The 14,981-nt window shown below is 42.6% G+C and overlaps 1 protein-coding gene across 1 annotated transcript in view; it reads right to left on the minus strand.

Annotated features, from left to right (window-relative positions):
* The window catches only part of HTT (huntingtin), a gene marked incomplete in the record, with an annotated part of 1,068,170 nt that overhangs the window by 809,354 nt on the left and 243,835 nt on the right, over positions 1 to 14,981 (minus strand). The window contains 2 exon segments of the mRNA XM_053704193.1: positions 1,883 to 1,994; positions 9,746 to 9,864. Of these exon segments, the coding sequence (XP_053560168.1) occupies positions 1,883 to 1,994; positions 9,746 to 9,864 (231 nt within the window).

The following is a 14,981-nucleotide window of genomic DNA, read 5'->3' on the forward strand; positions in this document are numbered from 1 at the left end:
AACCGCTCCCTCGACCTTGGGGACTGTCTGCCATAAGTCCTTTCTGGGGTCGACCATAGGAAACAATTTTTTAAATATGGGGGGAGGGACGAAAGGAATACCGGGCCTTTCCCATTCTTTATTAACAATGTCCGCCACCCGCTTGGGTATAGGAAAAGTTTCTGGGAGCCCCGGCACCTCTAGGAACTTGTCCATTTTACATAGTTTCTCTGGGATGACCAACTTTTCACAATCATCCAGAGTGGATAATACCTCCTTAAGCAGAATGCGGAGATGTTCCAACTTAAATTTAAATGCAATCACATCAGGTTCAGCCTGTTGAGAAATGTTCCCTGAATCAGTAATTTCTCCCTCAGACAAAACCTCCCTGGCCCCATCAGACTGGGTTAGGGGCCCTTCAGAGATATTAATATCAGCGTCGTCATGCTCTTCAGTATCTAAAACAGAGCAGCCACGCTTACGCTGACAAGGGTTCATTTTGGCTAAAATGTTTTTGACAGAATTATCCATTACAGCCGTTAATTGTTGCATAGTAAGGAGTATTGGCGCGCTAGATGTACTAGGGGCCTCCTGAGTGGGCAAGACTCGTGTAGACGAAGGAGGGAATGATGCAGTACCATGCTTACTCCCCTCACTTGAGGAATCATCTTGGGCATCATTGTCATTATCACATAAATCACATTTATTTAAATGAATAGGAATTCTGGCTTCCCCACATTCAGAACACAGTCTATCTGGTAGTTCAGACATGTTAAACAGGCATAAACTTGATAACAAAGTACAAAAACGTTTTAAAATAAAACCGTTACTGTCACTTTAAATTTTAAACTGAACACACTTTATTACTGCAATTGCGAAAAAACATGAAGGAATTGTTCAAAATTCACCAAATTTTCACCACAGTGTCTTAAAGCCTTAAAAGTATTGCACACCAAATTTGGAAGCTTTAACCCTTAAAATAACGGAACCGGAGCCGTTTTAAACTTTAACCCCTTTACAGTCCCTGGTATCTGCTTTGCTGAGACCCAACCAAGCCCAAAGGGGAATACGATACCAAATGACGCCTTCAGAAAGTCTTTTCTAAGTATCAGAGCTCCTCTCACATGCGACTGCATGCCATGCCTCTCAAAAACAAGTGCGCCACACCGGCGCGAAAATGAGGCTCTGCTTAAGCTTTGGGAAAGCCCCTAAGGAATAAGGTGTCTAATACAGTGCCTGCCGATATTATTATATCAAAATACCCAGATAAAATGATTCCTCAAGGCTAAATATGTGTTAATAATGAATCGATTTAGCCCAGAAACAGTCTACAGTCTTAATAAGCCCTTGTGAAGCCCTTATTTATGATCGTAATAAACATGGCTTACCGGATCCCATAGGGAAAATGACAGCTTCCAGCATTACATCGTCTTGTTAGAATGTGTCATACCTCAAGCAGCAAGAGACTGCACACTGTTCCCCCAACTGAAGTTAATTGCTCTCAACAGTCCTGTGTGGAACAGCCATGGATTTTAGTTACGGTTGCTAAAATCATTTTCCTCATACAAACAGAAATCTTCATCTCTTTTCTGTTTCTGAGTAAATAGTACATACCAGCACTATTTCAAAATAACAAACTCTTGATTGAATAATAAAAACTACAGTTAAACACTAAAAAACTCTAAGCCATCTCCGTGGAGATGTTGCCTGTACAACGGCAAAGAGAATGACTGGGGTAGGCGGAGCCTAGGAGGGATCATGTGACCAGCTTTGCTGGGCTCTTTGCCATTTCCTGTTGGGGAAGAGAATATCCCACAAGTAAGGATGACGCCGTGGACCGGACACACCTATGTTGGAGAAAAGCTCTACTTGTACAATGTAAAAATATTAATTATATTCTTACCATTTTTCTGTCCAGTGAGCAAAAAGGAAGCGGATAAGAGCCGAACACAGTGTGTAAGTGGTGCAGCATTGCGATCTGTGTAATGCCCAATGTCCCCTTTTATCCTGGAAGGCTGAAAAAGAAAATAAAATATCTTTGTTGTGCAAAACTGTATTAAATAATAAAACAGTTTGAGAGTAATTATTTCCATAATTTAAGGTTGGAGGAAAGGAGATTTAATCTCCTGCAACGGAAACGTTTTTTCACTGTAAGAGCAATAAAATTGTGGAACTCATTACCAAAGGAGGTAGTGAATGCCAATACCATAGATACATTTAAAAACAGTCTGGATAAATTTCTGTATATAAACAAAATTCATGGATATGATTGCTAGTATTAAATGGGTCACATTTTAATGGGGTTATTTAAGCTTAACTGGAGCTTTTTGTAAGTATTTTAGATTTGTATAGGTTGAACTCGATGGACTTCAGTCTTTTTTCAACCTTATCTACTATGTTACTATGTTACTATGTTATATAACGGGGTTATAAAATTAATAAAATCTAAAAATGTGTGTGTGTGTGTGTACACCTTGCTAGTACCAGATTGGACCCCCTTTTGCCTTCAGAGCTGACTTAATTCTTTGTGGTATAGACATTATGGTCCATATTGACATGATAGCATCACGCAGTTGCTGCAGATTTGTCGGCTGCACATTCATGATGCAAATCTCCTGTTCCACCACATCCCAAAGGTGCTCTATTAGATTGAGATCTGGTGACTGTGGAGGCCATTGGAGTACAGTGAACTCATTATCATGTTCAAGAAACCAGTTTGAGATGATTTGAGCTTTGTAACATGGTGCATTATCCTGCTGAAAGTAATCATCAGAAGATGGGTACACTGTAGTTATACAGGGATGGACATGGTCAGCAACAATACTCAGGTAAGCCATGGCGTTTAAACGATGCTCAATTGGTACTTAGGGGCCCAAAGTGTGCCAATAAAATATCCCCCACACCATTACACCAAAACCACAAGCCTGAACCGGTGATACAAGGCAGGATGGATCCATGCTTTTATGTTGTTTACGCCAAATTCTGACCCTACAATCTGAATGTCGCAGATAAAATCGAGACTCATCAGACCAGTTAATGTTTTTCCAGTATTCTATTGTCCAAGTTTGGTGAGCCTGTGTAAATTGTAGCCTTAGTTTCCTGTTCGTAGCTGACAGAAGTGGCACCCAGTGTGGTCTTCTGCTGATGTAGCCAATCTGCTTCAATGTTCGACATGTTGAGCATTCAGATATGGTATTCTGCATACCTTGGTTGTAACAAGTAGTTATTCGAGTTACTGTTGCCTTTCTATTATCTCAAACCCATTCTCCTCTAACCTCTGACATCAACAAGGCATTTTCGTCCAAACAACTGCCGCTCACTGGATATTTTTTGGACCATTCGCTGTAAACCCTAGAGATGGTTGTGCGTGAAAAACATAAATTATGTTTACCTGATAATTTAATTTCCATCTGTACAAGGAGAGTCCACGGCTTCACTCATTACTTGTGGGAATACAGAACCTGGCCACCAAGAGGAGGCAAAGACACCCCAGCCAAAGGCTTAAATACCTCCCCCCCACTCGCCTCATCCCCCAGTCATTCTGCAGAGGGAACAAGGAACAGTAGGAAAAATATCAGGGTATAAATGGTGCCAGAAGAAAAACAAAAGAATTATAGGTCCGCCCAACGGAGAACTGGGCTGGAGCTGTGGACTCTCCTCGTACAGATGGAAATGAAATTATCAGGTAAGCATAATTTATGTTTTCCATCTTAATACGAGGAGAGTCCCCGGCATCATTCATAATTTGTTGGAAACAAATACCCAAGCTCTAGAGGACACTGAATGAAAACGGGTAGGTAAAAAGGAGGCAGACCCTATTCTGACACCACAGCCTGCAAAACTTTTCTCCCAAAAGCTGCCTCAGCCAAAGCAAAAACTTCAAATTTGTAAAATTTTGAAAAAGTATGTAAGGAGGACCAAGAAGAAGCCACAGCTCAAGTTGAGTGAGCCTTTATCCTATGAGGAGGCTTATGTCCCGCTGTCTCATAAGCCAAGCGAATCATCCCCCTCAGCCAAAAAGATAGGGAAGAGGAAGAAGTTCTTCTGTCCTTTGCGATTCCCCGAATAGACAACAAATAATGCTGAAGTAGCATTGTTTGTTGTCTGAAAATAAAATATCAAAGCTCGCACCACATACAAGTTATGAAGTAACCGTTCCTTTGAAGACGAAGGGTTAGGACAAGGAAGGAACTACAATCTCCTGATTAATGTTGTGATCAGACACAACCTTAGGGAGAAAACCCAACCCGGTGTGAAGGACAGCCTTATCGGCATGAAAAACCAGGTAAGGAGGCTCACATTGCAAGGCTGCTAACTCAGAGACTCTGCATGCCGAAGCAATAGCCAATAGAAAAAGAACCTTCCAAGACAAAATGTTAAAGTCAAGAAAATGCATAGGCTCAAACGGAGCCATCTGCAAAACCCTAAGAACCAGATTCAAACTCCAAGGAGGAGCAGAATGTCTGAAGACAGGCCTGATCCTGGATAGAGCCTGAACAAAGGACTGTATATCAGGAAGCTCAGCAAGCTTCTAGTGTAACACAGATAGAGCCGAAATCTGTCCCTTCCTGGAAGGAAGGAAAGTATCCTGGATACCGTCCTTATACCAGGGAAATCCACAAATCTTACACCAGAGTAATAGGTCCTCCACACCTTATGATAGATGCGTCAGGTGACCGGCTTCCTGGCTTGAATGAGAGTATCAAGCACACTCTCAGAAAACCCTATCCTGGCTAAGACTAAGTGTTCAATCTCCACGCAGTCAGCCTCAGAGAATCTAGATTTTGATGCACAAAGGGGCCCTATACCAGCAGATCCCTGCAACAGTGCAACCTCCATGGAGGAGACGATGACATCCAAACCAGATCCGCAAACTACATCCTCCGCGGCCACGATGGAGCAATCAGAATAGTTGAAGCTTGCTCCTGCTTGATGCGGGCCACTACTCGAGGTAGAAGTGGTAACGGTGGTAATATGTATACTAGGTTGAATCCCCAAGGCACTGCTAAGGCATCTATCAGTTCTGCCTGGGGATCCATGGACCGCCACCCGTATCTGGGTAGCCTGAAGTTGAGTCTGGACGTCATGAGATATCTCCGGCATCCCCCATCTGTTGCAAATCTCCACAAACACTTTGGGTGAAGAGATCATTCCCCTGGATGAAACTATTGTCTGCTGAGAAAATCCGCTTCCCAGTTATCCACACCCGGGATGTGGATCGCTGACAGCGAGCAGTTGTGGTTCTCCACCCATTCCAGAATCCGAGATACTTTCCTCATGGCTAAGGAGCTTCTTGTTCCCCCCTGATAGTTGATGCACCGAGGCAATGTTGTCCAACTGGAATCTGGTAAACTGGGATGAACCCAGGAGGGGCCAAGCCCTCAGAGTGTTGAAGATCGTTCAAAGTTCCAGGATGTCAATCGGAAAGAGAGACTCCTCCCGATTCCACCTGTCCTGTGCCTTCCTGGCACCCCAAACAGCTCCCCGTCCTGAGAGGACGCATTCGTAGTTACAATCTACCAGTATGGTCTCAGGAAGGATGTCCCCTGGGACAGTTGATCTGGACGAAGCCACCAAGAGAGGGATTCCCTCGACCTGTTGTCGAGAGAGATCTGTTGGAATAGATCCGAGTGATCGCCGTTCCATTGACTCAGCATGCATAACTGAAGAGGTCGCAGATGGAACCTGGCGAATGGAATGACATCTATAAAGGATACCATGAGCCTATACACCTCCATACGCCGGGCCGCAGATGGCCTTGAGGAGGTCTGAAGGGCAAGACAGCTGGAGGCAATTTTGCAACGTATCTTGTCTGTCAGGAATATCTTTATGGATATGGAGTCTATTATCGTACCCAGGAACTACACTCTGGTACTGGGAACCAGAGAACTCTTTCCTGAGTTTATCTTCCATCCATGAGATTTAAGAAGTAGAAGAGCTCTCAAATGGTCCTCTGCCAGCCAGCAGGACGGAGCTTGGACCAGGATGTCATCCAGATAAGGTGCTACTTCAATACCTCTGGACCCCGCCACCATGAGAAACGCTCCTAGAACCTTCGTAAAGACTCTTGTAGCAGTAGCCAGACCGAAGGGGAGAGCTACAAACTGGAAGTGCTGGTCCAGAATAGCGAATCTTAGGAACTTGAAGTGATCCTTGTGTGTTGGCACATGAAGGTAAGCATCCTTCAAGTCTATCGTAGTCATGAACTGGCCCTCTTGAACTAAGGGCAGAAAAGACCTTATCGAGTCCATCTTGAACGATGGGACTGACAGAAACTTGTTTAAGCACTTTAGGTCTAGAATCGGGCAAAACGTACCCTCCTTCTTTGGGACCACGAAAAAGTCTGAATAGTACCCTAGACCTCTTTCTGCTAGAAGTACCGGTACAATTACTCCTAGAAAGGAGAGATCCCTCACACACTCTAGAAAGGCATTTTGTTTCTCTGGTCTTGATGATAAATTTGACAAGAGGAATCTGCCCCTGGGAGGGTGAGCCTTGAAACCTATCCTGTAACCCTGGGCAATTACCTCCAGAACCCAAGGATCCTGCACGTCTCTCATCCAAGCCTCCGCAAAAAGAGATAGTCTGCCCCCTACGAGAAAGAAAGGGATGAAAATTAGGACCCTTAGGTTTATTCTTATCCTGCGGGAGAAAGGCACCCTTGCCCCCCGTGACCGTGGATATGATAGCCTGGACCGAAAAGAACCTCTCTCTTAAATGGAAGGGAAAGTAATCTAGATTTGGACGTCATGTCAGCAGACCATGACTTCAACCACAGGGCCCTCTGGGCCAGAACAGAAAAGCCTGATGTCTTGGCATTCAAGCGAATAATCTGAATATTTGAATCACAGATAAACAAATTAGCTACCCTCAGGGCCTTAATTCTTTCCTGTATCTCATCGAGGGGAGTCTCCACCTCGATCATCTCTGACAGAGAGTCACACCAATAGGTAGCGGCTCCCGCCACCGCAACGACTGTCGCTGCAGGCTGAAATACGAACCCTATGTGCTGAAACAACTTTCTTAACAGTGTTTCCAATTTCTTATCCATGGGTTCCTTAAACAACAAACTATCCTCGAGTAGGATAGTGGTGCGTTTAGCGAGCGTGGATATAGCTCAATCCACCTTAGGTCCCCACAATTCTAGCTGAGCATCAGTAACCGAAAATAATTTCTTAAACGAAGGAGCAGATTCCGACCCAGAGAAAGAGTCCTCCGAAATATCGGAATCCTCTGCATCAGCGTATAATCTTGTCTCAGATACATCCAACGAAGTAGATGACCCCTGGGAAGGATAGCAATGTTTAACCCTTTGCTTGTGCATAGCGGGGCGAGGAAAAGCACTGAAGGCCGCAGACACCACCGTTTGCAACTGATCAGCAAAATCTGGTGGCCACAGGGCCCCTCCCGCAGGTGGATTAGTAGTGCACTGGGTAGCTGCATGTGTAATCAGAGATGATTGTAGGGAACGCACCTTGCGGGATGGAGACCCCTCAGAGGTGGATGGCTCAGTGGTACTAAACATCTTGTTCTTTTTAGATATCACTATTTTATCAAGGCATGTGGAACATAGTTGAGCAGGCGGGTATACCGTAGCCTCCTCACAATAAACACAGGCATTAGATTTAGGCAAATAGGTAGTACCCTCTAACGCATCAGAGTCCTCCATAGCTTGTGCCTTTAATATGGACTAAAGAAAAAATAATTGGCACTTTTATACCCCAATGGCCAGGGCACTATCCACCTCCTATGACACAGGCCCACAGAAAAACCGCTTTCGTCTCCTGCAACCGACAGTCAGGAAAAGCAAGAGAATGATGCCACACCCGGTCACATGGAGTGCCATGCAGGACTGCCCCTGCGTTCGAGAAAAAAAGCATGCCAAACTAAACAGGCTGTGCAGTAATCAAAAAGGAGGAAGAGCCTGACTGTTCACACACTGCCAGAGCCACATCTCACACATGTCGCAGCAATGAAAAAAAACAATATAACAATCATGTATAAATTCCCCCTGTTCAATAATCCCCTTCCGGAGATATTACCCCTGATTCTATACAGATAAAAGGAGTCGCACTGTGACCCTGTCTTCTTGCGTTATCATTACAGGTATAAAAAAATGAAACGATCTTACCAGAATCTACGCCGTGGAACAGTAACATGGCCTCTCAAGTTTGACAGTGTTGTAGCATCGCTCCTGACATGGACCTGAGTGATAGAAAGCAGGCAGTGAAACTCGTCAACACTGATTGCTTAAGGAGCTGTTAATACGAGTCTTGATGGTTTTGCAGAAAGACTCTCCCTGCATCTCCAGACCCTAACATTCGTCAATGCTCTCACTGAGAGGCTGACAAGACTACTTAAAACTCCAGTCCCATTCCGAAGAGTACTACCCTCCATAACAGACTACTCCGAATCTTCAAACACTTCTCTGCCATCCTTCTGTAAAGAAAAGCAAAGAATGACTGGGGGATTCAGGGGAGTGGGGGAGGTATTTAAGCCTTTAGCCGAGGTGTCTTTGCCTCCTCCTGGTGGCCAGGTTCTGTATTCCCACAAGTAATGAATGAAGTCGTGTACTCTCCTCGTATTAAGATGGAAATCCCAGCAGACCATCAGTTTTTTTAAATACTCAGACCAGCCCGTCTGGCACCAACAACCATGCCACATTCAAAGTCACTTAAATCCCCTTTCTCCTCCATTCTGATGCTTGGTTTGAACTTCAGCAAGTTGTCTTCAGCACATCTAGAAGCCTAAATGCATTGAGTTGCTGCCATGTGATTGGCTGATTAGCAATTTGTGTTACCAAGCAATTGAACATGTTTACAGACATTTAACAGACTACTGCTGGCTCTAGTTTATGTTATCTGTCTTTTCATATTTCTGTGGGTGTCCCAGTCAACCTAATAAATAGTGCTAAACCCGGAGCTTTTAAGTAAGTTTTTAAAAGGTTTTATACTGAATTTTTGTGCATATTCTTCTTTATAGTAGTGTTTATTACATGCAGTTATATGAAAATTGGTGTACACAGTCCCTTTAACAAAAAATGCTGAGCTAACAAACTCCTAAGGACTCTCAGCTAGATTCATGACCTCTCTCCTTCTCAGGAAACATGATGCTTTGTCATGCAAACAGATGGTAGGAAGGAAGAGAGCAACAAATTGTCTAGGATACATTTGACAGCTGTGGATATAAAGAATGTTGTTTTCCTTTGAGGTAAAACAAAACAAATTATAGCAGAATTAATCAAATATTAACCTTTAGAAAAACAATCCTGATTTTAAGTATCAGCATGGGTATCACAATGCAAATATGATGTGCTTAGTATTTCTATAAGGCAAAATCACTTCTCAATATATGGCTTCAGACCACTTAAGACTTTTTCTACCTCTCCTAGTAAGTATGTAGATTCTTGCCCATTACTATGAAACTTAGAGGCACTCTGCAATCCTCCATCTTTGATATTAAAAAATCTGGTGTTAAAATACAAGATAAAATGAACAGACGTCATAGTGTCGCTAATGAAAGGGGAAAAAATCCATTGCAAAGGATTGTGTTACAGCAAATGTTTTTATCTTTTATTAGCGCTGCACAATCTGTTGGTGCTCTACAAATAAATAATAATTTTATAAAAAACAAAAAAAAGAAAGTATCAATACAATAAGTATCAGGCAGGGAATGACAATCATTTTGGTCATGACATGGAGTTTAACACTTTAAGCGCAGTAATAGATTGCAGTTTATCATATGAAGCATTGCACTAAAGGTTTACCTTATTTTCCAGCTCTCCTGGCTCTACAGCTTCTTCTTTGGCTATAAAATGGTCCACACTACTATCTGACGACTGTCTGCTATGGCCCATCGTTTTTAGAAGATGGCTTGAATTTAGTCCTTCAAAAAAATGAATTGCAAATAAATCCATTAAAAAAAGTAAATTTATGCTTACCTGATAAATTAATTTCTTTTACGATATGACGAGTCCACAGATTCCATCCTTACTTGTGGGATATTAACCTCCTGCTAACAGGAAGTGGCAAAGAGCACCAGAGCAGAGCTGTATATATAACTCCTCCCCTCCCTCCACCCCCAGTCATTCGTCCAAAGGTTTAGGAAGAGAAAGGAAAAGCCAAAGGTGCAGAGGTGACTGAAGTTTACAAAAAATAAATATAAAATAAATCTGTCTTAAAAGAACATGGTGGGCCATGGACTTGTCATATTGTAAAAGAAATTAATTTATCAGGTAAGCATAAATTTACTTTTCTTTTACAAAGATATGACGAGTCCACAGATTTCATCCTTACTTGTGGGATACCAATACCAAAGCTATAGGACATGGAAGAAACAGGAGGGACAAGACAGAGACCTAAACGGAACACTGCTTGAAAAACTTTTCTCCCAAAAACAGCCTCAGAAGAAGCAAAAGTATCAAATTTGGAAAATTTGGAAAAAGTATGAAGAGACGACCAACTCGCAGCCTTCCAAATCTGCTCAACAGAAGCATCATTTTTAAAAACCCATGTGGAAGCCACAGCCCTAGTAGAAAGAGCCATCATTCTTTCAGGAGGCTGCTGTCCAGCAGTCTCATATGCCAGGCGGATGATACTCCTCAGCCAAAAATAAAGAGAGGTAGCCGTAGCTTTCTGACCCCTACGCTTTCCAGAATAAACAATAAATAATGAAGATGATTGACGGAAATCCTTAGTTGCCTGCAAGTAAAACTTCAAGGCACGGACCAGGTCCAGATTATGTAACAGATGCTCCTTCTTAGAAGAAGGATTAGGACACAAGGAAGGAACAACATTTTCCTGATTAATATTCTTATTTGAAACAACCTTAGGAAGGAATCCAGGTTTGGTACGCAAAACCACCTTATCAGAATGAAATATAAGATAAGGCGAAACACATTGTAACGCTGAAAGCTCAGAAACTCTACGAGCTGAAGAAATAGCAACCAAAAAACAAAACTTTCCAAGATAATAATTTAATATCTATGGAATGCATGGGTTCAAACGGAACCCCTTGAAGAACTCTAAGAACTAAATTCAAACTCCAGGGAGGAGTAATTGGTCTAAATACAGGCTTAATTCTAGTTAGAGCCTGACAAAAAGACTGAACATCTAGAACATCTGCCAAACGTTTGTGTAGCAAAATTGACAAAGCAGAAATCTGTCCCTTTAAAGGAACTCGCTGATAAACCTTTCTCCAATCCTTCTTGGAGAAAAGACAGAATCTTGGGAATCCTACCTTTACTCCATGAGTAGCCCTTGGATTCACACCAAAAAAAGATATTTACACCATATCTTATGATAGATCTTTCTAGTGACAGGCTTACATGCCTGTATCAAAGTATCAATGACCGAATCTGAGAATCCCCACTTAGATAAAGTCAAGCGTTCAATCTCCAAGCAGTCAGCTGCAGAGGATTTAGATTTGGATGTTGGAAAGGTCCTTGAATGAGAAGGTCCTGTTTCAAAGGAAGTTTCCACGGTGGCAGAGAGGACATGTCCTGTCCACTATATCCACATACCAAGTCCTGCGTGTCCACGCAGGCGCGATCAGGATTACTGAAGCTCTCTCTTGTTTGATCCGAGCAATAACGCGTAGCAGGAGAGGAAACGCTGGAAACACATAAGCTAGGCTAAAAAAAAAAGGCACTGCCAAGGCATCTATCAGTTCGGCCTGGGGATCCCTCGACCTGGATCCGTATCTTGGAAGCTTGGCATTCTGACGAGATGCCATCAGAGCCAAATCCGGTCTGCCCCATCGGAGAATCAGTGAGGCAAACACCTCCGGGTGGAGTTCCCACTCCCCCGGATGAAAAGTCTGTCGACTTAGAAAATCCGCTTCCCAGTTCTCTACTCCTGGGATGTAGATTGCCGACAGATAAGAGTGGGCCTCCGCCCATCGAAATATCTTGGATACTTCTATCATCGCTAAGGAACTCCTCATTCCCCCTGATGATTGATATAAGCCACAGTCGTGATATTGTCCGACTGGAATCTGATGAATTTGGCCGAAGCCAACTGAGGCCATGCCTGAAGAGCATTGAATATTGCTCTCAATTCCAGAATATTGATTGGAAGTAGAGACTCCACCTGAGAAAACACGTCCCCTGGGACAGATGATCCAGCGAAAACCACCAAAGAAGAGAGTCTCTGGTCTATTGATCCAAATTTATCTGAGGAGATAAATTCGCATAGTCCCCATTCCACTGTCTGAGCATGCACAGCTGCAGTGGTCTGAGATGAAAACGAGCAAACGGAATGATGTCCATTGCCGCTACAATTAAACCAATTACCTCCATACACTGAGCCACTGATGGCCGAGGAATGGACTGAAGGGCTCGGCAAGTATTTAGAATAATTGATTTTCTGATTTCCGTCAGAAATATTTTCATATCTACAGAGTCTTTCAGAGTTCTCAAGAAGGGAACCCTTGTCTATGGAACTAGTGAACTCTATTCTAGGTTCATCTTCCAACCATGAGTTCTCAGAAAGGACAACACTGTGTCTATATGAGATTTCGTCAGATAAGTCGACGCATGAATCAAAATATCGTCCAGATAAGGCGCTACTGCTATGCCCCGCGGTCTGAGAACCGCCAGAAGAGACCCAAGAACATTTGTGTAGATCCTGGGTGCTGTGGCCAACCCGAAGGGAAGAGCCACGAACTGAAAATGTTTGTCCAGGAAGGCAAACCTTAGGAACTGATGATGATCCTTGTGGATAGGAATATGAAGGTATGCATCCTTCAAGTCCACAGTAGTCACATATTGATCCTCCTGGATCATTGGTAAAATTGTTCGGATAGTCTCCATCTTGAACGATGGGACTCTGAGAAACTTGTTTAGACACTTGAGATCTAAAATGGGTCTGAAAGTTCCCTCTTTTTTGGGAACCACGAAAAGATTTGAGTAAAACCCCTGCCCCTGTTCCAGTCTTGGAACTGGACGAATTACTTCCATAGTAGAGAGGTCTTTCACACAACGTAAGAACACCTCTCTTTTTTTTTTTTATATATTTTTTATTTGGTTTGGAAAATAAAAGTAACAATTGGGGACACGCAGGACCCCTGATCTGAAAGATATAAACAAGAAATTCAGACACGCAGGTCCGAAGTAAATACACATACTGAAAAAGGTACTATGTAAACAAAAAATGTCCCTGAAGCATGCAAATAAGGGTGATATAAAGTCCTATTTCCCTGCTCGGGTAATAAACAAGTTAAAACTAGCCAGTAGGGAAACTAATACTGTTTTGGGGTGGGAAGATTTGCGGCGAAAGTAGTTCGCCTAGTTTAAACCCTGGTGTGGGTTCTATAGAAATGGGGGCGGGGGGGGGGGGGGGGGGGGGGGGTGAGCTGGTACAGGATACCTAATGCAAGTAACATACAAATGTTTGGGTATAACACATTGTAAGGGTAGTTTGCTTATTCAGGGCATAGCATAAATTCCCATACCCTCCCTTATAATATAATGAACCTTAGACTATTGTGGATTACATAAAACTGGGCCCCCTTCATGGACGATACGGGGCGTTGCTGCACGTCCTCACTAGACTGAGTAGAATAAGCCTACAAATATCTTGCAGGAATAAGTTATCACACTAATAGTACGTCAGTCGACTTCAAAGTAGGATGCTCGTGTTAATGAAATTTAATGCCTTCAACATCGCTACCTCTCGCTGTATAATAAAGACATAAGTTAATTGTGCCCAGGTTTACGTGTTCCTGGGTTAGACTACCTGTGTGGGATCTCCCTCCGGACCCTGGCCACTGGCCCAGAAGGAGAAGCATGTTATGTGAAAATTGTCTCGGATAATAATGAAATGATGATACATCCAAGTATAATGGTAACATATAGATGTCCCTGCTAGGGGCCCCCTCAAACCCCCAGACCGGACAGATACATAAAAAGGTTTATCAGCATCATTGAAGGCATTGTATCGGTAACCTATGCTCAATACAGTAGTAAGATAGCTGCTGTGACATCCGCATCTCGGACCCCTTTAGAAATGTCTCTCCTGGGGCCCCCCACTAACCCACAGGTGAGGTGAAAAGACATGGCGTCCGCTACTAATATCACAGAAGCCAACAGTAGTAGTAGTAAAACAGCGAGCTCAATTAACATTAAGGTCCCACTTCATAGGTATCAGACCCTTCTTCTAACGGATCTATAGTAGTCACAATGGGGTTCCATTCAATAAGAAAATGGAATGACCCAGATGATATAATTAAAGGTTTAGTTCACCTAGTTTAGGGCCCTTGTACTAATAGTGTCATAACTATCAGACAATGTGAAAGGCTGAAATATTCTCCCTCTTAAAAAGGATATGCATGAAACGGATGTATAACAATTATCACAACAGGAAGTTTGGGTAAAATCAACAGCCCCACCAATTGTATGGCATAGGAGACAAGATGGCTCGGTAATCATATAGGCAGTAACTAACTTAACAGTGGGTTTGTACAGATAGAGAACAATAATAGGATATTTTAGATAACCATTTCTGATAAGGCTTTAGAATTCTTATGCTGACTATCCGTGTACCAGTGTCTTAGTTACGTTTCTACAGTATACTATACAGTCACGAAAGCTTACAGAAAACTCCTAAAGTAATTAATGATACAATGAGCTGTTATCAGGATAAAGAATTGTGAACATTAATACACAGCGCCTGCGTTTACCATAGTTAAGCAGTCAGCACATATCTAAAGACAATCAGTATTCCCCATTATACATAAACTGCAAGTATGTTCATAATATCATTATGCTATTAAAGTCCATGAGCCGGCATAAGCTCATTATCAAGCAAAACACATCGTGCAGCAAAGATATCTAACTATCGGTTAATGGATTATAGCTAAAATAGATAAATTATTACACTTGCAGAATGGCAGTTCAGATCTGTGATCGTCATATTCTCTTATACTAAGAGTTCTAAAAAAGTGTAATCGTAATCAAAGGTTTAAGGCATAAACCTACAGTTAAATCCAGTGGGTGGCAAAGA

Source organism: Bombina bombina, chromosome 2 (assembly GCF_027579735.1).
Source record: "Bombina bombina isolate aBomBom1 chromosome 2, aBomBom1.pri, whole genome shotgun sequence".
NCBI classification, from domain to species: domain Eukaryota; kingdom Metazoa; phylum Chordata; class Amphibia; order Anura; family Bombinatoridae; genus Bombina; species Bombina bombina.